The 25,784-nt window shown below is 41.8% G+C and overlaps 12 protein-coding genes across 12 annotated transcripts; 6 read left to right on the top strand and 6 right to left on the bottom strand.

The window, feature by feature from the left end:
* Nucleotides 1–245: 245 nt before the first annotated feature.
* MRS2 (Mrs2p) lies at nt 246–1,565 on the bottom strand (the record flags this gene model as incomplete). Its single annotated transcript, XM_003683411.1, has 1 exon — nt 246–1,565. One exon carries the CDS (start codon nt 1,563–1,565, stop codon nt 246–248), a length of 1,320 nt encoding a protein of 439 aa, XP_003683459.1.
* Nucleotides 1,566–1,824: 259 nt separating this feature from the next.
* Nucleotides 1,825–2,517, bottom strand: VMA4 (H(+)-transporting V1 sector ATPase subunit E; the record flags this gene model as incomplete). The annotated part of the gene is made up of 1 exon (XM_003683410.1): nt 1,825–2,517. One exon carries the CDS (start codon nt 2,515–2,517, stop codon nt 1,825–1,827), a length of 693 nt encoding a protein of 230 aa, XP_003683458.1.
* A 560-nt stretch (nt 2,518–3,077) lies between these two features.
* On the top strand, nt 3,078–7,013 carry MIP1 (DNA-directed DNA polymerase gamma MIP1; the record flags this gene model as incomplete). The annotated part of the gene is made up of 1 exon (XM_003683409.1): nt 3,078–7,013. One exon carries the CDS (start codon nt 3,078–3,080, stop codon nt 7,011–7,013), a length of 3,936 nt encoding a protein of 1,311 aa, XP_003683457.1.
* A 12-nt stretch (nt 7,014–7,025) lies between these two features.
* TDEL0H03860 (uncharacterized protein) lies at nt 7,026–7,781 on the bottom strand (the record flags this gene model as incomplete). The annotated part of the gene is made up of 1 exon (XM_003683408.1): nt 7,026–7,781. One exon carries the CDS (start codon nt 7,779–7,781, stop codon nt 7,026–7,028), a length of 756 nt encoding a protein of 251 aa, XP_003683456.1.
* A 201-nt stretch (nt 7,782–7,982) lies between these two features.
* Nucleotides 7,983–9,989, top strand: SCD5 (Scd5p; the record flags this gene model as incomplete). Its single annotated transcript, XM_003683407.1, has 1 exon — nt 7,983–9,989. The coding sequence occupies one exon, from the start codon at nt 7,983–7,985 to the stop codon at nt 9,987–9,989; it is 2,007 nt and encodes a 668-aa protein (XP_003683455.1).
* A 361-nt stretch (nt 9,990–10,350) lies between these two features.
* TDEL0H03840 (SNAP receptor SNC2) lies at nt 10,351–10,740 on the top strand (the record flags this gene model as incomplete). Its single annotated transcript, XM_003683406.1, has 2 exons — nt 10,351–10,431; nt 10,492–10,740. 2 exons carry the CDS (start codon nt 10,351–10,353, stop codon nt 10,738–10,740), a joined length of 330 nt encoding a protein of 109 aa, XP_003683454.1.
* Nucleotides 10,741–10,929: 189 nt separating this feature from the next.
* TDEL0H03830 (myosin 2) lies at nt 10,930–15,678 on the bottom strand (the record flags this gene model as incomplete). The annotated part of the gene is made up of 1 exon (XM_003683405.1): nt 10,930–15,678. The coding sequence occupies one exon, from the start codon at nt 15,676–15,678 to the stop codon at nt 10,930–10,932; it is 4,749 nt and encodes a 1,582-aa protein (XP_003683453.1).
* A 329-nt stretch (nt 15,679–16,007) lies between these two features.
* On the top strand, nt 16,008–17,504 carry TDEL0H03820 (uncharacterized protein; the record flags this gene model as incomplete). The annotated part of the gene is made up of 1 exon (XM_003683404.1): nt 16,008–17,504. The coding sequence occupies one exon, from the start codon at nt 16,008–16,010 to the stop codon at nt 17,502–17,504; it is 1,497 nt and encodes a 498-aa protein (XP_003683452.1).
* A 213-nt stretch (nt 17,505–17,717) lies between these two features.
* On the top strand, nt 17,718–18,526 carry SAW1 (DNA-binding protein SAW1; the record flags this gene model as incomplete). The annotated part of the gene is made up of 2 exons (XM_003683403.1): nt 17,718–17,728; nt 17,785–18,526. The coding sequence occupies 2 exons, from the start codon at nt 17,718–17,720 to the stop codon at nt 18,524–18,526; spliced, it is 753 nt and encodes a 250-aa protein (XP_003683451.1).
* Nucleotides 18,527–18,853: 327 nt separating this feature from the next.
* PRO2 (glutamate-5-semialdehyde dehydrogenase) lies at nt 18,854–20,224 on the top strand (the record flags this gene model as incomplete). The annotated part of the gene is made up of 1 exon (XM_003683402.1): nt 18,854–20,224. One exon carries the CDS (start codon nt 18,854–18,856, stop codon nt 20,222–20,224), a length of 1,371 nt encoding a protein of 456 aa, XP_003683450.1.
* A 55-nt stretch (nt 20,225–20,279) lies between these two features.
* On the bottom strand, nt 20,280–24,284 carry DRS2 (aminophospholipid-translocating P4-type ATPase DRS2; the record flags this gene model as incomplete). Its single annotated transcript, XM_003683401.1, has 1 exon — nt 20,280–24,284. One exon carries the CDS (start codon nt 24,282–24,284, stop codon nt 20,280–20,282), a length of 4,005 nt encoding a protein of 1,334 aa, XP_003683449.1.
* A 378-nt stretch (nt 24,285–24,662) lies between these two features.
* Nucleotides 24,663–25,580, bottom strand: MAK16 (ribosome biosynthesis protein MAK16; the record flags this gene model as incomplete). Its single annotated transcript, XM_003683400.1, has 1 exon — nt 24,663–25,580. The coding sequence occupies one exon, from the start codon at nt 25,578–25,580 to the stop codon at nt 24,663–24,665; it is 918 nt and encodes a 305-aa protein (XP_003683448.1).
* Between the last annotated feature and the right edge of the window lie 204 nt (nt 25,581–25,784).

The following is a 25,784-nucleotide window of genomic DNA, read 5'->3' as shown; positions in this document are numbered from 1 at the left end:
CATAATCATGTTTTGCCCCAATTCAAAAGCCTGAAGATTAGTCATTTAGTATGAAACGCGACTGACGCATCACCATGAGACAGCATTAACAACCGTACTAAAAACCTCACAAATCATCTCTCCAGCTAAGCGGCTTCCTTGCTGCACTGAAGCTCATATAACTCTTGAATCGTTTTCTTCGATCTTCCCCTTAGCGTCTATCCTCGAAAAGTATATATTTACAGATGGTCTCATAAAATCATAAACTATTTCTTCTCATCATCGAGAAGCCACTTCCAAACGACATCTCTATCCCTCTTGTCTTGCGCTCGCTGAGCGACACCTGTCCTTCCATTCCATACCAAGTTGGTCCATTGCCCCCATCTTTGCCAGAGAGATGGGATATGCTCGTCCGCATATTTTGATGCTAGCCTCTTATGATGTGCGGACTGGGCCCCAGTGTGATTGTTAAGCATTGTTAACCTGGTAACAGACCTTAAAGCCTTAAAATTTGCGCCTGTGACCATTATCCCTGCTATAACGGATACGAGAACCACACCAGCGAATCCAAAATTACTTTCCTCAATGAAATTCTCCAAGTTCATACCATAGAATGCTGGCAGTAGAGTCGCCACAGTGAAGCCCAGTGTATAGATGGTAACTTTCAACTCTAGAAGCATGAGAGAATTTCTATTGGCGTCTAGGATTATATTGACAATTTCTTCCGTAGATCGAATATCCTGTATCAGTGACTCAGCCTGCTGAACGTACTCGTCGCATTGAGTGTAGTAAGTCTCCAAAAGCATTTCTAAATCCGCAAAATCATCATCTTGCTCTTTCTTCTTCACGGTCAAGTACATTCCAGCCAAATCGTCATCACTTTCCAGTAGTTCATCTAGCACTTCACGGATCAAAAGCGACTTTTGATAAAATAGCGTCAGATCCTTGGACTTGATTAACAGATCTCGCAGTTTGTCTCGATTGACCTCATTTTCCAGATCAGTTAAAATCTGACCACATAACCTGTTATGCATCTTAAAGTCAGTCTCCAAGGAACTCATCACGTTAATCAACATGCTCTCCAACGCTCGGTGTTCATAATACTGGGTAAGGGTGTTCATGGAACCTCTGTTCAAGGACAATTTAGCCTCTAAATCATACATGAGCACTCCCAATTTGGCTGCTGCCGAAGGATTGGCCGTGTCGAATACGTAAACTCGATCTTTCTCTATCAGAGCCTTGATATGAAGCATATTGAATACAATACAGGAACTCTTCACTATAATGCTGGGAATAATATCAATCGCAGTGGTATCAATCTTTCGCAAATCTCGAGGATACAAAGAATGATCTCTAAGGAAGGCCCACTTAGGGAATTTCTGTGACACTGCAGTAACATCACCCTTATCGTTGAAGACTGTACAGGAAACGTAGGCATCACTCGGAGTAATTGGTTTCAGCGATAATAGCTGATGATGTATGGGAGGCAGAGCCAAGTCAGTTTTCTTTGTAGCCATGAATCTTCTAAAAGGTGCGATGCGCAATGATGTAAACCTTGGACCACATCGCAGTAAACTGCTATTCATCTTCAAAGATGACAGACAAATTGCAAACCTTACCAAGCTAGTCTCAAACTGTTATGGACCTTAAAAGAACCTACTTTTTGGTCTATATTAGGGCCCCTTTGCGAGTTCGATTAGCGGCAGCTTCCATTTTTTTTCACCTTCAGTCGTCCCGCCATACAGTCAGAATAAATTATTCACCAAAACTGTGAGGATTATTGTCATTTCGAGATGGTACTGTTTATATATGTTGGCTAGTACTTATCGATACTTATGGGCTTGTCTAATCGAGGAACTTTCTCGTTTTGGAAGGACCGAATAATTCAAGTCTAATAGCTGGCAAAGCCTCTTCACTTAACAACTTCAATCTCTCTTCCAGAGTGTTGTCCACTCTGATCTTGCCATTTTCATTGGTGATCACAACACCACCTGCGGTGTCTTTGTTCAAGAATTTGTCAGAGATAACGATGGTAACATCTTTGTTGGCAATTTCCTTGTAATCCTTGGTAACATCATCGATCAAAGACTTAGCCAACTTCTGATCTCTCTCAACCACTTGAACGATAACTTTATCCTCTAGAAGTCTCAATGCAGCTTCCACTATCAAAGACTGCAGCACAGGCTTGTATTGTTTCTCTTTCTTGGCCAATTTCTGCAACTCTTCCTTTGCATTATCAAAGATCTTATCCAGATTCTCCTCTCTAGCGCTCAAAACTTTCAATCTCATCTTGTTAGCGATAGTAGATTTGGTAATCTGTTGCTTCAAAGAAGCTTTCTTCAACTTGTCCTCAAAATTCGAGTCAATGTTGCTAGTTTCGTTACGGACAATCCCAGTCTTTTCAATCTCATACTCCTGATCAGCTTTCAACTGAATCTCCTTAGCCTTCTCTTCGGCCTCCTTCTTGATGAAGGCTTGCATCTTGTTCAATTCATCGTTCACCTGGTTAGGTGTCAAAGCAGTGATAACAGACGACATCGTGCACTCTTAGATTGGTATAACTGTCTATAGGAGACCCAAGGGCTACAGATCTGGTCAATAAATGGGTTTGTTCAGTCCATTTGTATGCAAAGGGGCGGTCATATTGGCAGTAAATGGCTGTAAAAAAAAAACTAAGTCGTTTATAGCGACTCTTATAAATATATCTTCAATAAAATCAAGCAAGATGAGAGATTAAAGGTCTTTATTGAATTGCTACTGATATGATAGTCGGCTGTAGCTATTCAGTTCGCTTTCCAGGCGTGTTTCCCGGTTGTCAATAACTTGATTCCAGCTAAAGTGGCTTTTAAAAGAGCTAGAAACAGTGGGAAAAGCCTTGGACAATAAGCAAGGCTCTAGAAATTGTAGGAAACTAGCCAATTCGCTCAAAGAGCTTGCCTGGGTCGACTATTGCTGGTTTATGAACTTCTGCTGTTTATCATTAACCACGAAAGGTTGTTTATGGGTAAACAAATTGAAGGAAGAAGATGATGAACAGAGCCAGTTGAGCTGATAAAGAACCTTAAGAGATCTGCAGTGGCTGTATTTTACTTGCGAAGATGGTGGGTTATGTTGTACCACCACCTCCACTGGCTCGTCGGGCGTCAAGAGGTCCCCTGCTCAGCGGCGTGGTTCGAATTCGAAGGATTTATCGGTACCGCTGCTACTCAAAAGCTCTAGGCAACTTTAAAGAAGAGCCTAGGATTAATCCTGTTGGTATACAGTATTTGAGCAAGTCTTTGCACAATCAACTTTTCGGTCACAAAAAGCACAGTAAGAAAGAAGATGCGATGAGTCACGCTGAACAGAAAGCATTGGTCAATTTATCTAAACAGTTCTTGAAAAATTTTGATCTGTTGGGGAAGAAGACATCAATATCTGAGCCTATCTCTTTTGAGCTCCCCAAATTGCAAGGAAAATCGTTGGATGAGCATTTCCAAAAATTAGGTCATTATGCCTCTGAACCTTACAAGACAATGTGTACCAAAAAGTTTCGAGATATTGTACCGAGACCGAAGAAATGGTTGAAAAAACCAGGCTGGACGAGATATGAACCAGGTAAAGATCCACAGGAAGTACCATCACCGTTGGAAGATACATTAGTGTTTGATGTGGAGACTATGTACATGATCTCGTCGTATCCAACTTTGGCAGTGGCACTTTCCGATAAAGCTTGGTACCTTTGGTGCTCGCCATTCATTTGTGGATCAGAAAACTTCGAGCACTTGATTCCAATGGATTCTCTCGACAGGACTCGAGTAATAATAGGGCACAATGTGGGATACGATAGGGCTCGTGTTCTAGATGAGTACAATTTTAAACCATCCAAGGCATTTTATTTAGATACTCAGTCATTACACGTTGCATCCTCGGGTCTTTGCTCGAGGCAAAGACCGCAATTTGTCAAGAACAAGAAACTAAGACAAAGTATAGAATCGGATGAGCAGGCGGCTACAGATCTGAGTATTGAGACTTTAGAAGAAGATCCTTGGCTTAATCTCTCTGCTATGAACTCATTGCACGATGTAGCATTTTTGCATTGTGGTATTCGAATGAATAAAGAACCTCGTGAGTTCTTTAGTACCACCGATAAGAACGATATAATTAACAATTTCCAACAACTAACAAATTATTGTGCTACCGACGTAGAAGTTACAAGCAAAGTATTTGATAAAGTTTTCCCACTTTTTTTGGAGAAATGTCCTCACCCGGTATCGTTTGGTGCTTTAAGATCTTTGAGCAGTTGTATTCTACCAACACGTCATAATAAATGGGATACTTATTTGAAGAGTTCAGAGAAAGTTTATCAGGAATCCAAGCAAGATATTGAAAAGAAAATTATCAAAATCGTCGATAACACCTTAAAATCAATAAAATCAGAACGTTTCATGGAAACTATTAACAATGACCCTTGGCTTCGCCAACTAGATTGGACAATCAAGCCATTGAAGCTCACAAAGAAAGGTGTTCCTGTAAAAAATCAGAAATTGCCTGATCATCCCGAGTGGTACAGATCTTTGTTCCCAAACAAGAATGCGGCAACTCCTCATATCACGATAAAATCCAGAAGTATTCCTATTTTTTTTAGACTCTCTTGGGAAGGGTCTCCTGTCATATGGACAAATGACAATGGTTGGTGCTTTGCAGTTCAAAAAAGTTTAAAAGACGAATACAAGGCCAAGAATTACATTTTGGCAGACGAACCTGCTATGGAACAATATCTCCAGGAGATTAGCCAAAAGAATCCGGCAGCGGCTGAAAATCATGTCTTATTTAAGATTCCCCATCCAAATGGACCTGAAAACAACTGCACAACTTTATTAAGCAAACCATACATTCATTTTTTTGAGAAAGGAATCCTTACTTCTGAATCAGAATTTGCACACGATGCCTTGAAGATAAATTCCTGTGGTTCTTACTGGATGTCAGCTCGTGAAAGGATTTTATCCCAGTTTGTTGTACCTCAATCAAGCTTTCCCAATGCTTTTAAACCACTCAAGGACGGCAAAGAAAAGTTCGAAGACCACGAAGATTTGGGAATCATCTTACCGACCGTTATTCCAATGGGTACAGTTACTCGAAGGGCTGTCGAGAACACCTGGCTGACAGCATCAAATGCGAAGTCGAATAGAATTGGTTCTGAACTGAAAGCTCAAATTGAAGCTCCAAAGGGCTACTGCTTTGTCGGAGCAGATGTGGATAGCGAGGAATTATGGATCGCTTCACTGGTAAGTGATTCAGTCTTCAACATTCATGGTGGGACCGCCATTGGCTGGATGTGTCTGGAGGGTAGTAAAAACGAAGGAACTGATTTACATACAAAGACAGCCCAAATTTTAGGCTGTTCAAGAAGTGAAGCTAAGATTTTCAATTATGGGCGAATTTATGGTGCGGGAGTGAAGTTTGCTGCTCAATTACTTAAAAAGTTTAATCCCTCTTTACCTGATGAAGAAGCTAAAAGTATAGCCAACAAACTATATGAAAGCACTAAAGGTAAGACGAAAACCTCGAAAATTTTCAAGAAATTTTGGTATGGTGGTTCTGAGTCAATTCTTTTTAATAAATTGGAAAGTATTGCAGAGCAAGATGAGCCTAAGACACCAGTTCTTGGATGTGGTATCACATTTTCTCTAATGAAAAAAAATCTAGGAACTAGCTCTTTTCTACCATCAAGAATCAATTGGGCGATCCAATCATCCGGTGTGGATTATCTACACTTACTATCTTGCTCCATGCACTACTTAATCTCAAAGTACAATATCAATGCACGACTTTCAATTTCGATTCATGATGAGATTAGGTTTTTGGTTGCTGAGGAAGACAAGTATAGGGCAGCTATGGCTTTGCAAGTTAGTAACATTTGGACAAGAGCCATCTTCTGTGAGCAGATGGGCATTGATGATCTACCTCAAAATTGTGCCTTCTTCTCTCTTGTAGACATTGATCATGTAATGAGAAAGGAAGTGGATATGGATTGTGTTACTCCTTCTAATCCTGTTCCAATTCCTCATGGCGAGACTATTGATATGAGGAAGTTACTGGAAGTATCAGGAAGCTCTCTTCAAAGCCCGAATGAGACGGTAAGTGTATCCCATTTTCCATATGAATATCGGGAGCCTGTCTTTGCCGAATACAATAAAGCATACTCGAAAGAATTCTGGAAATACCTTCTAAAGATGCAAGTACAAAATACCAAATGGAAGGTGAATGCATTAGAGTCCGCTTACGTTCAAGAAGTTACTAATAAAGAATTTGAACAGAAGGTTCGTCCAAAGCCGTATGGTGTTCTTGATTACTTGAAAGAATTGAAAAAGGGCAAAAAACGAAAGATAACCGTGATGGACAACAGGCCATTCGAGAATGCTGAAGACTGGATAGCTTATTCCAAAGAAGTGGAATCTGGGACCGCTGGAACTCCAAAGGAGCGTCGATACGCTGCAACATCGTCCAAGAGAAATTCGGTACCAAGTGCGATCACAAACGAATCAAACCTCGTTACCCCTTCTCGTATCGCAGTGTCTCATGACCCCATAAATGCATGTCTCTCTGCTGATGCTACGGCTGGCCGTGCTGGCTCAACAGAAGGTCAAGATCAACTCCTAGTCGATCAGAGTGCTGCTCCCCGAAAAACGCGATTGGCACAGCCAGAAATGGTTGATCAACCCCCCAAGACGTCATCATCATGGACCAATTCAAAAGGCAAGAGTAAACCAAGGCTATTAGGTGGAAGGAAGGCTTATGATTTTTTCCATGAACAAATTGATCTATCGCAGCTAGATACCATTGAAATGGAGAGAAGATTATCTAAGATCAATATTGGCGCAGTTGTTGAAGATGTAATAAGTGATGCGCCACCTACGCTTTCTAAAACAACCCGAGCAAAGCGTTCTAGAACTAAAAAACTAGTCAAGAATAAGTGCAATGAAAACGAAACCCGACAGATGTTCAATGACGCAAATGGATCATCAAGGCACGACGTACATGGACAGTACTAATCATACATAAACTCAATCTACATGAACATTATGCTTTTTTTCATAATGGCTAATATATCTTCTGATATCTTGAGCTGTCTTGGTCGATTTGAGAAATTCTTCGATGCACAGCTTCTTCTGCTCAGGGTCTAGTCCCATCGTATCTTCGGCTAGTTTTACCTCATATTTGATGGCCTGATAAGAAGGTGATCTGTAGACATCGTTCTCGAACTTTGTCTTCTGAGTACTTTGTTGGGTCCTGTCTGAGGCCTGTGGGATATTCGGTATCAAATGCTTATCACTCGAAATTGTCTTCATAAGTGACCTCAACGCTACACTCCTCGAAGAGCCCATCAGCTCCTCATTCGGATCTACCGTATCTTCCTGTTCCATTTCTTGCTCTGCAAGCAGATCAGCCCGGTCGTATTCCTCCCTCTTTGCCTTGTACTCATCAGTGATAAAGACTAATTCCTCTGTATCCTTAGGTTTATCAAGCTCATTCTCCAACCTGCTTTTGATCGACTGTATGTGCAATTTGTCTTGCTTCCTCTGTCTCTTGGACTTCAAGAGTCCATCTATTACAGTTGGACTTGATTCTTTAGTCTCATATACGTCCTCGCAAGGTGAAGCAACCTGTAAACTTGAAGAGGCCGCCTCAATTGCCTCTGTACTTTTAGCCCTCTTACTAGACTGGGCTGACTTATTATTCAAGTACTCTTGGAACCCACTTCCAGGTCCACCATCACTATCGCTCTCATCAAAGGCTGGTCTCTTGTTCTTCCTGACCATGCCCAAACCAAAATCACGATTTTGGCCAACCAGCAACTCAGCTGGATACCAATTGCCAATCCGATGAAGCTCTGACCGGGCTTGCTTGGACCTCTCTTTAACAGCTTGAGTACTAGCATAAAGGAGAATGCTTATTCAAATAGCGCGAATTCTTAATATTTAACTTCAACAAGAACCATCTACAAAGAAGGAATTGGCATCATGTCCTTTGAGTGGTTGAACGTTCCAGGGATCAACACAGCTGATAATGACGTGACTGTGGAACAAGGGAACAATCTACCTCCTCCTAGTGTGTCCTTTGATATTGGGACTAGTGGGTCGAACGCTGAACAAAAGACAGATGTACAGCCGATCGGCAATGTTAATGGCTCGCATGTACCGAAAGGTAGTGGTGGCCATCTTGGCGATTACAGGCCAATTTCACAGCACCATCATAGCTATCCCGGATCTGATCAGCAGAAGCAGAATGATAACATACAGGTTCATCACCACCATAATCAGGGTCAAAATCCACGTAGCCATACTGATATGATATATAAAGAGACTCCTGAGGAACTAAGAGTACCATTATCACTGTCTCGTTCACAGCTGACAAAAGAAGAAGTTCGGACGTACTTGAGATGGTACAATTTTATTACATCAAGAACGCATTCCAAACTTGTTAAACTGATAGAAGTATTCAAGTTCTTGGCCAATTTCAGATTAAGTCATGAGTTAAAGAGTCGCATAGAAGCCATCTTCAGAACTTGCAAAAATGCTTTGAACATAGGACAATTCTTTGCCGTGTTAAGACTTATATCGAAAGCTCTCATAGAGAACGTGATACCTAATAGACGAATGATATTGGACAAAGCACCGATCCCTACTCCACGATCAATCTTGACTAGTGGAGATAGACATGAAGTTTACGAAGAAGTGGATGAGGAACCAGATTCGAATGGTCAGAAAGTCGACTTCGATTCGTTTGCATCCCTGCTTTTGACAGGCAAGTCTGTTCAGAAGAGGATAAGAAGGCGAATCCCTGATTCTGCTGATAAGAACAAGCGAGTGCGATTTTCTGAACATGTTACTTTCCAAGAACCTCCCAGTGAGGATGGTGAAGAGAACGGCAGTCATGAAGTGTCTGATGATGAAGAAACCGATGGCAAATTGGACTTATCTCTACCGATGGATCAACTGCTAAAAAGGATGGCCAAGAGGAAGGAGAAAAATACTGCATTGGTGTCATCAATGCCCAACGAGCAGCAGGAAACCGAAGAAGAGAGAGAGGTACTTGAAGATATGAAGGATTCCCTTTCCCATTTCAAGCAAATTCAGTCTGTAGATCTCGCCTCGATGCCTTCCATTAGGGTCAGCGATAACGAACCTGAAATGCAACCATTGAAACCCACATCCACAGGTTCAGCAAATTCACTGTTCAGGCAGCACTATAATAATCAGTCATCGGCCGGAGCTTATCAAGAACCGCTTCAACCATTGAAGCCAACTGCAACCGGGTCAGCCAATTATTTGATGCGTAATCATATCCCACCACACCAAGAAGCGCCTTCAGAAGCTCCAAATGGGCCTAGTCCCGTAACTGGATTACAACCCTTGAGGCCCACGGCGACGGGATCAGGCAACTATTTGATGAAACAACAACTAAGTCAGCATTATGCACCTTCCGGGCTCACCGCTCCGATGAACAGCGCCGAAAGATTCCCCTCGCCCCAACACACAGGGCAACTGCCGACAGATCCCTATCTACATGCACCACAACCTCGTATCTCGATGCAACAACAACTCTCTCCTCAAGTGACACCACAATCTCAAAATTTCCAACAGCAACACAACATGCTTCCCGTACCTCCAAATCCCGCCGGTAGTTATTTCCAATCTCTTCTCTCAAACTCACCATCGCCTGCTCCGAGTAACGTTAATATATCTGGGATAAACAACAGCTCTAGTCCCTATCAAAACCCACCAAACAGTCATCCACCCACAAGCCAATCGCGAGCCATGTACAACAACGGATACCAATATTCAAACACGGCCCCCAATCGTCAAATGTTCAATGAGCCAGCACAGCAACAAAACTATCCACAACAGAACTTTTCATCTCCATATCCGATGCCGAGTTCGACAAGCCCGCAAAGCGGTGACATTCTCAGCGATCTTCATAGTCTACAACAACAAGTCAATGCCTTACAGAACTCGTATCGGAGATGAGCAAGATTTATGTTAATAGCAAGACACAGGAATCTTATATAAGACTCATTATCCATTAGACATTTTTTTTATTTAATTAGATATTATATTCTATCATCATTATTATCATCATTATTCTTTTATTTAGTGACGCGCCGTTGAGAATTATTTGTAAGAAGGCGAAATTTGGACTACGAATGAACTAGACACAACTTAAAGTCGTCGCTACTTTTAGTAACAGATTGGAATTATTTAGGCTTTTGAAAGGTATTTGTGTTTAGTCCGATATAAGCAGTTGTGATTCAGTCGGTCCTTACATTGTTTTTGTCCTTTCTAAAGTTTATTTGAGACCGCTATAGCCTGTAATATCAAGTGATCAATAATGTCCTCTGCAGTACCCTACGATCCATACATCCCACCTGAGGAGCCAGCTGAGCAGTCCAAAGCTGCAGCTTTGAAAGCAGTATGTTGAGTTTACTTCCATTTCACCTACCTGTGCGACTTACTAACAACAGTATTTTAGGAAATTGATGATACCGTTGGAATTATGAGAGACAATATCAACAAGGTAGCTGAACGTGGTGAACGTTTGACTTCCATAGAGGACAAGGCCGATAATCTTGCCGTATCGGCCCAGGGTTTCAAAAGAGGTGCCAATAGAGTAAGAAAACAAATGTGGTGGAAAGATTTGAAGATGAGATTATGTTTGGTGCTTGTTGTAATTATCCTACTGGTAGTTATTATCGTTCCGATTGCAGTTCATTTCAGCTGAATTGGAGAAAGGCCGTTTGGGTTGAGATTTCGTAAATATTATGGTTTTGAATACAATAAATGGCACGAATAAGAATTGCCAAGGTTGTACAACGATGTATACATTCCTCGGGGCTAGTCATGCAAAGAATGTATCCATTTCTATATAGCTAATTACATGGATCTGTTATACAGGACTTCTGTCTCAGGGTTATGTCTTGAGCACTTCTTGTTCTGCTGTATCCAGCAATGCTTGTGATTCTTGGAGTGACACTTGTTCGGTGACAAGTTCCACGACCCTTCTTGTGGTGGGCAAGTTTAACCAGGCCGGGATATATGCTTCGATTTTACGGAACTGTCTTGTCTCTATGCCGACGAATGGATCTTCGAATGGTCCAGTTGGTACTTTCAAAAAAATATCCTCACTATGCACTTCGGACTTACCGTTCGAAGACAAGGAAGAACCTTTCTTCACCTTTTCGGCGACAAAGTTCAAGATTTCTTCTGATATAGGTGGTTCGTAATCTGCAACCGCGTATTGAGACATCAATTTTTGCAACTGTGCAGGCTTCAATGAGGTACAAATGTCACACAGGATCTTGACATCATCTAGCTCTGTTTTCCTTAATTGCAACAATTTGGAGGTTTGAATCAAGTGCTGCAAACAATCAGCGCCTTCTGGTATGAAGTGTGTTTTACACCATTCCTCTAATCTTGTCACATTGTAGTTGAGTTGCAACCCACGTTTCCAAGATAAGAAGTTTCTTCTCATAATTAAGTCATTGAAACAGATCGAATCCACAAAGTTCAACAAAATCAACACAGTCTCACGGAAAATTTCATTTTCAACATGGAAAGACTTCATACACCAGTAGATCATATTGAAAAAGGTCAATATATCATCCATGTTATACTCTGGGCTGGATCCGAAAAGGTTTGATAAAAACTTGCCTGGATCATTCTTGAAACCCGGCAATGACTCAGAAACGATCACTGCTGGAACAGCCTTTTTCTGTAGGTCCTTTTGTAGTTTTTTCAACCAGATGTTATAGATGTTGTAACTTAGCGATTCAAAATCTTCTCTTAGTTCTGTAACTAGCACCACGTATTCCTTGTATTCGTCTTCAGTCAGTCCTTTGTTATAAGACTCGTCATTTAATATTGATTCCTGAGCGAAAATAACAAACGAGTAGAGCTCGCGAACGTTGGTTAACCAAAATGCACCACCAGGGATAACATCTGCACCTTTCAGGGATTGCACGACCTTTTGTATGGTATTCAAAACCTCTGCCAAAAACTCCTCACTTTGCTTTGTCAAGCCCAATCTCCACATATCACTTAAAATAATGATCAGGATTCTGGCGGGGTATAGCACCTCCCTTTCACTTAGTTGAATGGCAACACCAGTCTCTGGGACTTTGAAACCCCTCAATAGCCCCTCTGTGATTTCTCCATTCAGCACTTTGGTATTCTCTAGAAGTTTGTATAACTCATCATTGATTTGAGATAAAGTGCTCATTGTGGAACGATTATCAAATTCAATGCCTAAACCTGTGACGGGGATGTTATCAGCGTGACCGTTGACAGATATTAAGTTCAACTGGTCTGGAGAGCTCAATGGGTTGGTAGGACCGCCGTTCATGCTATACGTCTTGACCGACTTGGGCGTTTGTGCGAACGCTGCGCCCGATTTCATAGCATTCTGTAGACGAGTGATTTCCTCTTTCAAAGATTTGACCTCATCATGGAGATCAGAGTTTTGAGTGCGTGCCTCGTTCAGTACCTCTTTAGTTCCATTTAATTCTTCAAGTTGTGCCCTAGCATCTTCACTAATCTGTTTATGCTTAGCGGCTAAGACTCTGATCTCCTCCTTTGCATCATCAACTTCTTGCTTTGACATTTTGAGCTGCAACTCTATCTCTTTGTAGCGAGCGTCATGCTCGATGGCTTGTCCCTTGAGTGCCTCAGCGTGTACTTCTCTTTGGGATTCAAGTTCTTTGCGCAAGGCGCCAGTTGACTGTAACTTCTCTTGTAAATCCAAAAGACGAGCTGTCATCTCCTTATTCTCTTTGACTTTCGTGGCCAAGTTCTGGGTTAACTCGATGACTTTATTCTCGAGTTGGTAGCTAACTTCCTGGAGATGATTAACAGATTTGGCTTCTTCTTTCATGCTCTTCAGCTTAGCCTGGGCAAACCTTCTTCTTATGAGAGACTGGACAGTAATTGTATCTTTCCTGGAACGTTGAAAGCTTTTACGGGGCTTGAAAGACCTGACCCTACTCTGAATTGCCACGGCTGCTTTGCGAGTATTTTTTTCTTCCAATTCTCTCTGAGCCAATTGCTGTCTGACCTTAGACTGTATTTTGACGATGCTGTCGAGAATGTTAAAAGTTTGTGCACGTACCTTGGATCCCCTGTATAAGCGCTGGAGTAGAACAGCCAGATGTGTTTTCAACTGCCTGTCGACCTTTTGACGCGTAACGTAGCCTCGAGCATACTTCTGGGTAGATTTGAGAGCATCCAAAATCTCCAAGTACTTCTGGCGGTAATATTTGGCTCTGATCTTCTTTTGAATCAAGACACCGGACTGATGAATTTTCTCAGACCTTAGCTTTTCAAAATATGCAAGCATACCAGCTTTGAAAAAAATCTTAGTATTACCGATTTGGTATTTATCTTTATCAGTGACAGTTGCTTCCAATATCTTTCTGCAAACTTCAATGACATTCTCTTCGGTAGTCGATTCCTCATTGAAAATCTTTGACCATCCCTCAGAAGGTATCAAGATATAATACCTGAGCACAAACTCACTGAAAGTCCATCTAGATGGGAAACCTGCGCAAGAAATCCTGATCGTCTCCAAGACACCACAAGCTCTAAGCTGGGATAGAACCATCAAGTTATCGAACTTCCAAGGTTCCTTATCACTGTTTGGTTTAATACAACGAATATAATGGACGTTTGTCGAGTTGATAGTATCCATCAATTCGATCAAAGATTGTTTGAACATTGAACCCAGCGTAGGTTTACGTTGAACCGTTCTGGCGGCCGGACCAGGCTTCTTCGATTGCTCTTGTTCAACTTTCTTGGCTTCTTCCACCTTCAAAGCGGCATTTTCGAGTGTCTGTAAGATATTTTGCAGGGTCTCGTTCTTTGTAGCCTTCAAAACCTCTAAGTGCCCATCTGAAACCGTATCTCTGTTCTTCTCAATGAAACCTTCCACGTCATAAGCAACATCGTGAGCATAATGGCTAACGACAAACTTCGTCTGACCGAAACGTGGTTTGGAAAACACCTTGTTGGTGGGCGGTTTATCCAGTGTCTGGTAAAGCTTTTGAGTCCATGATTCGTCAGAACCCGCTGGTAGTCTACTCTCCTCGTCCAGGAGTGAAAGAATACCTAATTTATTTTCAATAAGATTGATACATGGCTGATTGTCGTTAAACTCAATGAAAGACCATTCAATCTCCTCCTTCACATATTCTTCTTGCTCGAGTTTGAAAACATGTTGATTGAACTCTTGTTGTAATTTTTCGTTCGCATAGTTGATGCAGAATTGTTCGAAAGAGTTTCTTTCAAAATGCTCGAAACCATAAATATCCAAGACACCAATAAACGAACTGACCTGATCAGCGACTTCCGGATTGCACAAAACTGTGTTGATAATCTCTACTAGCCAATCAAATAGTGCTGAGTAAATGAACTTTGCGACAGAGTCCTTTGCCACAATTGCTTGATTATAGTTCAAGTTGGATACAATCTTTTCAGATCTTGTGGTTATTTGCTTCTTCGTAATCCACTTGGCAAAGTTATAGGTATCTATACCCAAAAGGTCACAAGCAATTTGTAGATTTGGTTCGTCAGATGACAAAGAAGCGTCAGTTCTTGTCTTCTTGATTTCGATATTACCAATATGCAATAAGGCTGCAAGAATTTTGAAGATCTGGTGTTGAGTCTCGGTAGAGACGCCAACTAAAGTCAATGCATCTACAGTAACTTTGTATTCATCAGCGTCATTAACTCCCGCTATCTCAGTGACACCACCTTGGTTCATGTAAAAGTAATCCTGTGGTTCGGTCAAATGCAATTCTTCCTTTTGAGCTTGGGGCAAACCTGCCAAAAGCTGGTAAAAGATGTGATAATTCCTTTCCACGCTGGGCTGGTAAACCAATCTTGAACGCTCTAACAAATAAGTCCGTATCTTAGCACCGATAATAGACGTGTCCTTGTCAAACAGGATCTCCAGGTATTTACCAAATCTAGAAGAGTTATCATTTCTCGTGGTTTTTGCGTTACCAAAGGCTTCCATTATAGGGTTGGTCGCCAGAATTCTTTGCTCCGTCTCAGACATCTCTACCTGGTGTTGTACATTATCCATGGCATAAGAGTTTTCTTCTTCTACTGATGCAAAGTATCTCATGATGTATTTAGCAGATACTGTTTTACCTGCACCAGATTCACCACTGACCACAATCGTCTGATTCTTTTTATCGTGCTTCATCATTCTGTAAGCTTCTCCGGCGATGGCGAACAGATGTGGTTCCAACTCACCTCGACGTTTACCAGCGTAAGCCTGAATCATATCCTGCGAATAAAGCTGATCCACACGATCAAACGGATTCGTAGCAATAAGCACTATCCCAGAGTATGTGTATATATTCAATTGCGCATAACGCTGCTTAATGGCATGTAAGACAGCCGGTTCGTTCAGATACGATAGAGAGGTCAAATCCTCCGTCGCCTCCAAAATTGGAGGATTTCTCAGTTGTGGCAACCGATTATTAGAGTCATCTGCATTAGACACAAGTGAGTCTGTCTCAATCGGCACTACAGTGCCGTCTTCCAACGTCAATTCCAGGCGGTATTTTCCACCTTCGGATTCGAATTTCGTGATCTCTCCGCCGATCCAGCCCTGCTCATCATTTGGATACCAACAACGGGTTCCAACCTCGAACGACATCGATATGTGATCTCAAATATAAATGAACCCACAATTACAAGCAAAAACTTGACCAAATATCCACCTTTTAAGCTCCAAAAAGTTATCTAGGAAAACCGGTCCACTATTCTCACCTATTCCCACTACAAGCAGGTCCAATTGGCTGCGAAATCGTCTTTATAGCTCGTTTGTGGAACTACAGATCACTGTTGTGTTTTGTTTCACCATCCAAATCGGTTTTTTTTCCAAGATTAAAGAATTCGGGTAAGAATTAAGCCTAAATTATAGTTAAAAAGCTGTCAATTCAGCATTGACTCAGGCCATCGAGGTACGATTGAGCCTGTAAATCTATGAATCTACTGATAGATCGAATAGAGAACCCAGGCCATCGAAATACGGCTCCGCTGATTCCCTCTGTGTCGCGTCCGACTGTTCAAGGTCAAAGAAGGGCCACAAATAATTCCAATGGTGAGAACGTTTCTCAGGAACGAAGAAGTATTGATGTGCCTGTTATATCTGTCAATGGGAACCCTGTTCCAATGGGCATGAAGACGAATCAGAAGAGGAACAGCGTTAGTCGAAAGAATAGTCTGAATAAGCCTGGCGAGAAGGAATTACCACATGAGAGACGTGGATCTTCTTATTACCACGGGAGACATAGCGTAGCGGCTGCGGATGTGACAAGTGCTACTGCTGGGATGTTCAGTGATTGTATGTTCCGTTCCGAGACTCAGAAACCAGTACGACATTCTCCATCGTCTACAGCTTCTTCTTCTTCTACGTCAATTTATGCTCACAAACACACGGATCAGCAACCTTTGCCATTGCAACACCGCCGGCATCATGGTAGGACAGATCATCACCATAATAACTCTTCGACTTTACACCGGAAGCATGCGGCTTCTTTCTCGAGTGTGTTTGTGAACGACAATAAGAGACTTGTGAATCAGTTTTTAAGGTCAATGGAACCTTCAACACCGGCTTCTCGTACTCCCAGGGTGATGACGGCAACCGAGCCCTCAACGCCAAGAAACTTCGGTCCGAATTACGAAACAGGTACCAGTGGATCCTTACAGAGCTTACTTTATCGAGATCTTGCCTCGATGCATTCAAAGAAGAAGAAGCAGGCTTCAACTCTGCCGTTTGCTCCTTCTTCGGTCTCTTCATCTTCGAACTCTTCATCATTCTCATTGTTGAGGACCGAGCAAAGCTCACCGTCCTTGTCTAGTGGTTACGATTCAGAAGATTCTTTATCCATCACCAATGATGATAAAGTGGCTGCGAATAATGGTGGTCTTACGACAAAAAATGGACTGGGACTCAATTATAATGAAGTTGATTACTACCGACATCACATCGCGGCAGAGCTACATAAGTTCGAGGATATCTTGAAGCATAACATCAAGGAAGTAATAATGAGAAGTGAGTTTGATATGGTGAAAAATTGGAAACTGTTTGATATGTCGGTATTACAGTTGGCTAGGCTTAAAGAAGAAGTGAGTAACTTGCATGACCTCATCAAAGAAAAGAACTTGCAAGCACTTCGAAAGGATTTCGATAAGAAGGATAAAGACTCATTCATCTGCACATTGGAATTTTCAATCAAAACAAACGCTTCGCTGCTTGAAGGTCTCGAGAAGAGAATCGACGTGTGCAAGAAGAAGTTGCTCCGTCAGAGGGAAACCTTGAGGAAATTGGAAGGTCTATTGAACCTTGAGGATTCTTTGCTGAACTCTCAAAAAACAACCAAAATAGCATACAAATACCGGTATATGGTATATGACGTTGGAGCATTAATGGGGATTATCTGCATTATTTTTATCGTCAGATGGTTTATTTGGAGGTAATAGATAAATCTCGTACATAATAAAATAGAGGCCCTCGCAGGCAGAGGGCAGGAGTCTCAAAGAGTTACAGGGCTATTTTAAGTCAAGACTGGGCTACACACCCGACAAGTAGTTCACGTGTATTCCATCTAGACTTTACTGTAAACTGTTTCATTCAACTCGCCCGAAAAGCTATACCTTTACACTTCTTGCATAGCCGGTAGACCAATTGATATGGCTCCAAGGTATGTCATTCAGCCATTGCAAGGAATCACCAACTCAGGATACTAACTACTCTTAGCGTCGCTACCGTCAAGGTCGCAGAGGATACGGTTCTGCCGTTACGAATCTTCGTCAACAGGAAACAACTGTTGCAAAAAAGCTCCAACGAATCGATCTTCCATACTCCTTTACTGTCAAACAACTCCATTGTCTACATTAAATCTCCAACGGTTAAAATCCACCTCTCTAACAATGATATGAGGGATCTTTGCTCAGAGATCATAACTGAACTCATTCTCATCATATATGAACTAGCACCGGAGCTAGCTGTTGGTAAGACTTTTGGGAGTCTGCGAATTGGCCAGAGTTCAGATTTTCAAGACAACTACTTATCGAAGTTACTCGAAGGTGACGATGCAGACTTGGTCAAGTCCCACATAGATACGATCACTAGAGTGGCCAAGTTCAAATATAAGTTACATTACAAGGGCAATTGGGAGCTAGAGATATACATCAACAGCGTGAAGAGACTCGCTGATATTAGGTCCTTTCTCCTGTTTAAAGAGCAGGGTCTTCAACATCTTATCAGGACAATGCCTTCGAAGCGCAAAATTTTACTTACAGAGACTGTTTCAATTGAGAAGCCCAAGATATTACAAGAGGTTGACGACAACGATATATCTTTGGAAGAGATCGCAAGTTCGGCCGACCAGAAGCCAGATTTGACTTTCAAATACAAGCCCGTCATCAATTTGGGAGATTGTATAGATATACACATTCTCCACAGGCCAAAGAGACAAAGGAACACTACCAAGGATTGATCTTCGTCTGCAGACTATTTACACTCGTTTATTAGCTCGAGAACGTTTCCGGGTCGCTTTTCAAACGTTTAAAAAGCTTGAAAGCGGCGAGACTTCCACAGCAGCACTATCTCATGACTAGCGGGAGATCGTTCTCTTTGGTCGACTATAAGAAGCTCATTGAGATCTGACTGGCAATAGTTTTGGTCTGTTTGAACCGTTAAGCCGCACTTTTTACGACACACCGTAATTTTTCACTGTAATAGTCATCGAAGATCGATCTACGACTACTTACTTGATGATTTGAAAGCTTAATAGTTCAGGCCTTGAGAAGCTCTGATATTCGCAATGTCTAGCTCAGAACAAATTGCCAAAAATGCTCGTCGAGCAGGAAATGTTCTGAAGACTATAAGTGACAAGAACCGGTCCAATGTTCTTTACAAGATCCATGATGAACTGAAGAAGAATGCATCGACAATTGAAAAGGCAAACCAGCTGGACTTGGAAGCAGCAATTACAAGCGGTCTATCTCCATCTTTGATTAAGAGACTTGATCTTTTCAAAGGTGACAAATTTGACACAATGTTGCAGGGAATAAAAGATGTCGCTGATCTCGAAGATCCTGTTGGAAAAGTTAAAATTGCCAGGCAATTAGATGAGGACCTTATTTTGTATCAGGTTACCGCCCCAGTCGGTGTGCTGTTGGTCATTTTTGAGTCTCGTCCTGAGGTTATTGCAAACATCACAGCTTTGGCGATCAAGTCTGGGAATGCTGGGATCTTGAAAGGTGGGAAAGAATCAGTGAATACTTTTAGAGAAATGGCCCGCATCATCAACGGCACAATTTCTAGATATGAGGCTGAAACTGGCGTCCCAGTCGGATCAGTACAATTGATTGAAACAAGGGAAGATGTCTCTGGCTTGCTATTGCAAGATGAATATATAGATTTGGTTGTTCCACGTGGATCAAACGCTTTGGTGAGGCAAATCAAGGCTAACACCAAGATTCCTGTTCTTGGACATGCTGATGGTATATGTTCCGTTTACTTGGATGATGAAGCTGACCTAGAGAAAGCCAAAAGAATAACTTTGGATGCAAAGACAAATTACCCAGCTGGTTGTAACGCTATGGAAACATTGCTCATCAACCCAAAGCTACCAAACTGGTGGAGAGTTTTGGATCATTTAAGCCGCAAGGGCGATGTCGTCCTTCATTTGACGAAGGATGCGAAGGAAGCCTACATCCAGAAATTGAAGGAAGAGGGAACTTTTGATGATTTCAGCAGCACTAAGATTGTGGACGTCGATGAGTCCAAAGATTTTGATGGCGAATTTCTCTCTCTTGACTGCGCCGTCAAATTTGTATCATCCACCAAAGAAGCTATTGAACATATCAACCTTCACTCATCAAAACACACTGATGCTATTGTGACCGAAAACGAACAGCACGCTGAGCTTTTTTTGAAGGGGATTGATTCCTCGGGTGTTTATTGGAATGCATCGACCAGATTCGCCGATGGTTTCCGGTACGGTTTTGGTACTGAGGTTGGTATTTCCACCTCCAAGATTCATGCCCGTGGTCCAGTCGGGCTAGATGGACTTGTAACCTATCAATATCAACTGAGAGGTACAGGTCAAGTTGCGAGCGACTACCTCGGCGCCGGCGGTAAGAAAGCTTTTGTCCATAAAGACTTAGATATTACGAAAGTGACTCTTTAAGTTTCATAGAAAACTTAGAATAGTGGAAATTTAATTAATGCAAGTTAATTCAAGTTTATAAAATGAAGGAGCTGTTTTCCTCAGGAAATCCTGAGTGGGTTTGGTTCTCGTCAGAGAACGGGTCCGAAGGTATGTTGACGTAGTTTTCGTCGCTGAATGGGTCCGCAGAAGCATCCTGCAACTCCCCATAGATACCTCTTTTCTGCGTTGTATCATACATCCTGATAATCTTCTCTTGTCCACCTTCTTCACTTTGGGAAAAGGCGAACCCGCGCTGTTTCTTCATCCGCTGTACCTGTCTCACCTTTCTTATGGCCTTTTGGAACTGTTGAACGTGTGGCCTACTGTCCGTAATATTAAACTTTTGCATCTCTTGCACAACATGATATGGCTCTGGGACGTACATTCTTTTATAGTATTTCCACACAAAATCTCTCATCAATGCGAAGATTGGTAGGACAAGTAGCATTAGCCAAAAAGTACCAGATCCATAGGTGTGTGTAACAACCCCAAGATATTCTCGGGATATATTTGCATGAGGAAAGATGGAAGCGTAGATTGGAAAGAAGACAATCCAAAATACAAAGGAACCCGGTATAGCAAAGAGGGTGAACTTGGTCCATTGGTTGGTTACCAAAGCTGCTTTACCCAAAACGATCAAAATACTAGTGGTATAAATAGCGACACCCCACGACCAATGGTCTGCCACTTCTCCATGCTTATTGAGCGCAAAACCAAACCGGTATATAAGAATGGAACCGATGAAAGTAACAGCAGAATGATAAAACCCATTAATAATCCACCCCCAGAAAATCATTACAGAGAAAAACTGACCCTTCTGTCCCAGCTTGTACAGTTGAGGATAGCGTTCCAACAGTCTGCTGCTAACAAATTGATCAAAAACTCCCATAACGAATGGTGGAAGAACCGTGAAGAAAACATTATAGAAGGTCAATGTCCATGATTCCATAATCGACTGACCCGAGAAAGCATTAGCAAACACATACCAGAACTGGGTCATATAAAGTGCAATGTTCTTGTAAAATGAATATAAGATAGCAACTGATATTCTTTGGTAAGACCAGGACCCATGAACCAATAGAAGCTTCTTCAGAAATTTGAACTGACCAATCGCCACATCAGCTGAACGTGCGGCCTGCATACCTTCCATACCACTAATTCCTACGCCAACATGAGCGGCTTGAATCATACTCACGTCATTGGCACCATCTCCTACAGCCAGTAGTAGTGAGGAGGTTTTCCTCTTGACCATTTTCACAACGAGAGCTTTCTGTAGAGGTGATACACGACAACATATAACGGCCTTGCAGAGCTTACCTATCTTCAACAGATAGTCCTCCATATCAGGGTCTAGAGCATAGCCTAGCGATTTACCATCTATAACTAAAGCCAATGTATTCATGTCCTGCTGTGAAATTTGATGCTCATCAAAAGCCCTTAATTTCTCCAGCATATTGGCCTTTGTTCCTTCCTTATCTTCTTCATTGATGATAAGGAGATTCATTTCTTCACTCAACAATTTACAGCTCATCCCGATGTTGATGGCAGTTTCTTGTCTATCTCCAGTCAAAACCCAGATTCTAATGCCTGCCTCCTGTAATGTACGAATGGTTTCCGGGACACCTTCTTGTAATTTGTCTTCGATAGCAGTAGCACCGAGCAAAAACAAGTCCTTCTCTATCAATTCAGCAGCTTCATCTAATCTCTCTGCTCTATCGGTCAAAGTTGTGGCTGCGGCATTATAAATTTTCTTCCACTCTTGATACTCTTCCTCTGAGACGACCCTCATGGCTAAACACAAAGTTCTAAGACCATCTGATGCATATTCTTCTAAATGCTTCGTTGTTGCCTCCACAAATGGATTATAACCCTTTTCCAACCTTTCCATAATCACAGTGTCTGCACCTTTACAGAAGAGTTTGATAGAACCATCGGGACATCTCAGAATTGCACTCATTCTCTTTCTTGTGGAGTTAAACTCGCAGATGTTGAGAAGTTGATAGACCTGTTCTTCACCCGTCTCCTCAACGAGTATTGTCACCGAACTTGGTTTACGAATGATAAACTTATAACCAAGCTCGGCTCCACCTTGTACTAGTGCACCTTCATCTGGCGAAGCAGCCTGATATTTGATTTGCCCGTCTTTCTGGAATTCTGGAATGACGGTATGACAAGTGGCCAGCAAGGTCAAGAAGTCTTCGATTATGGTGGACTCGTCATCCGTTGGGTCGTTCAGTTTGGTTCTGAGTTCGTCAAATTTCCTGTAACCAACCTCAACTCCATCTTCCATTGTAGCACCTTTATCTTCTGGGATTTTTTCCAGGTAGCATCGTCCCGCTATGGAACAGGACTTGAATTCCATAATGTTTCTGGTCAGAGTCCCCGTCTTATCGCTAAAAACATACTCAATTTGACCCAACTCCTCTACCAAAGAAGATGTCCGGACGACCGTTGGTGTATCCGTTTCCTCATAGTACAAGTCCAAATCGGAACCGATCATGAAGGCTTGATAATATTTAATCAGTTCAACAGTGACGAACAGCGAAATGGGCACGAGGTTAGAAAATAAGATCCAGAAAGTCAACAAATCTTTGAAGAATAAACCAACTTTATTGGTGCCGCCCAAATAAAGGTAAGGTAGCCTTCCAGCGCCAGCGGTACTCATAATCACATTACCGATAGAAGAAATTAAGGACAGTATTATCAAGACACCAAATAGTGCTGCAATTTGTAAGTTAATGATTCTCTCAACGGCAGTTCTTTTGATGGGCGTAGCTGTAGCATTACGCATAAGCTTTGTTTCGTGGCCTGTAAAGATGACAATACCAAAAATCCATGAGGTATTCCTCAAGGTTGCACCTCTCAAAATCATCTGTCCGGGCGAGAGAGAAATATCCTTTCCGTTCAATTTCATTGTACCCTCGTAGGTGTACAAACTGGAATTGGGTTGTTCCGAGTTTATCGTACCCTGTACATTTCGTAAGTTTCTTGAGTCTATAAATCTCGAGGTCTCTGGCTTTGCTTGCTTAATTTTTAAGTTTGTCTCACCGTCTAGGTTCGCAGTCTCAATGTAACATAAACCTTCTGGTTCGGATGAAGATAGCAGTATTATATCCGCAGGAATAGCCTCTTCAGATTGGACTCTGATAACATCGCCAACGCGAATATCAATCCATCTTTTTTGCACGAAATCACCTTCATCAACAGAATAAATCTCAGTTTTGGCATTATTAAGTTCATTATCGGAGGTAATACGCTTTATATCTTCGACACACTCCTTAATGGCTGAGACTATCAAAACGATTAACAGCGTACCTGCCGTAGTATACCTATTTGTAGGAGAGACGTGTGGCACCTGTTGTATGCAGGACGTAAAGAGGAAGAAAAGGTTTGCATACTTGGAGAATTCTTGAAATAAGAATTTGGGCAGAAAAGTAGCAGCGTTATACTTTGTTGTGGAAATGTGATTATCACCGTATCCCGTTGATGCATTAGCCCCCCTGTCATTCATATGAATTATTCTGTGAGTTCCATCAATTTCCGCTTGAGTAGGCCTTCTCAATATATAACGATTGAAAAGAATTTTTATATTGAACCTGTTCCTCGAGGACTCATAATTATCACCGCCACTTGAAGCATTAAAATCTGTCATTTCAATATCACGGTATCCATTGCTACTGCCGGTATTAGATCTGAAAGTATTTTTAACTGTGTCTGCCATTCTGGAAAACACTCCAGCACCTTTCACCTTGGAATCTCGTAAATCTGATCTGTTTTTATTGGTATTCAACCTGTTGTGGTCCCAATTGCCTTCATCTTCAAAGGGGTCGTACTCACCTTCGAGATCATTTTCGATACTCTCATTTCTAGCCACGTCTATGGAGCCATGGTGAGCCCCATTTAGTGAATTTTGGTCACTAAGTACACTTTGCTGACTATCATGTTGCCTACGGGATCCACTTGCAGGCGTTATATCCAGAAAGTCAACATCAAATAAAGTGTCGTCTGCTGGCTCCGTTTCTCGAGCTGGAGGTCCCATTTCTGATGGGTTTCAAATAGTCCCTTAAACTAGATGCTAGTGGTAAATTAGAGGTTCAATCCGTCCACCTGGCCTCGAACACAGTGTTAGTCTCGTCGACTTGGCTTGTAAAGATATTTAACAATACCTTTGTCCCAAACTTTATAGCGAGTTAGTCACGTGATCACATCTGTCCTTAAATAATGGGCTATTTAGGCCCAATGAACCTATTTAAAACTCATCTAGTGCACTCTAAACACTAGCTAATATTTGTTTGCTTAATTGCTTATCAATTGACTAATTAACTGACTTGATTGATACTATATGTTACAGAAAATGAACCTTCAAAAAGGTGGCGCGAGTATAAATATATATGCGGGAATGAATACATTCAAAAGCCTAGCGAGCAATCTCTTGAGCTGCTGGTTGTGCCTGTTCCTCTTCGTATTCGATTTCGATCTTTGGACGTCTCTTGGCAGAAGTAATCTTTCTCTTCTTCTTCTTACCCTCATCCTCTTCCCCGCTATCAGAGTCCTCATCACTCTCATCATCGCTCTCCTCTTCAGATGCATCTCTATCAGAGTTCGAACCATCCAACCAGTTTTCCAGGTCTTCCAAGTCCACCAGATCATCGTCACCTTCATCCTCCACATATTCAACTTCACCCTCATCGCTCTCCTCTTCCTCTTCTTCTTCCCAGTTCTCTTCATCTTCTTGAGCTTCGTTCTCATCTTCCATGTGGCCCATGACCTTTTTCCAGATCTTTTCATCCACGTTCAGAGGTTTATCACCGTACGCGCCACTCTTCAATCTATCCAACAATTCCTTCTCAATGGATTTTTCAATCTTAGCCGCAATCAATGCCTTTCTTTCACGGTTTTCCTCTCTTCTCTTCACCTTTGGCGCCACTCCAACATAATGTCTCTCTTCCTCCCTCAAGGCCATGCGTCTCTCTGTGATAGCAACCTGTGTCAATTTGGTCAATCTTTGCTTACACTTGTGAATCAAAAATTTGTTCCAGTATAGCAAATGGTCGTCAATCTGCTGTAGTGCCTTCGAATAATTCTTCGAAAGCTTGATTCTTTCCCACATTTTAGCTGGAGTATGAGCTCTCTCCGCAGTCTTCATGTATATATACAGTCTCCCATTCACGCTCTTCACTGTGGCATACTTGGAATTTGCCAACGGACACGCTTGTCTGCTACAAAGACCGGTAACGTTATATTCATTACGACAGAAAGTTTGACCTTTGTCTGTCGTCAGCTTGTAGGAGCAAAACTGATTATTGATTAATTGCCAAACAATATCGTCAGACATCTTTCCAACCAATAGCAACTATGCCAAACCACCAGAGTAGTCCACAAGCAGTACAATCTAATGATCAAATACATATATGAGCTATATCATCTCATCTCATCGCATCTCATCGCATCGAAAATTTTTCAAAACCGCCATTACCCGGCTATTTAACCTAAAGCCTAAAGGATATAATAGTAATAATCTTTGATTCATGATGACTGT

The sequence above is a fragment of the Torulaspora delbrueckii genome, chromosome 8, assembly GCF_000243375.1.
Source record: "Torulaspora delbrueckii CBS 1146 chromosome 8, complete genome".
Taxonomy (NCBI): domain Eukaryota; kingdom Fungi; phylum Ascomycota; class Saccharomycetes; order Saccharomycetales; family Saccharomycetaceae; genus Torulaspora; species Torulaspora delbrueckii.
Note: the sequence above shows the minus strand (reverse complement) of the source record. Positions and strands in the feature narration are given on the sequence as shown.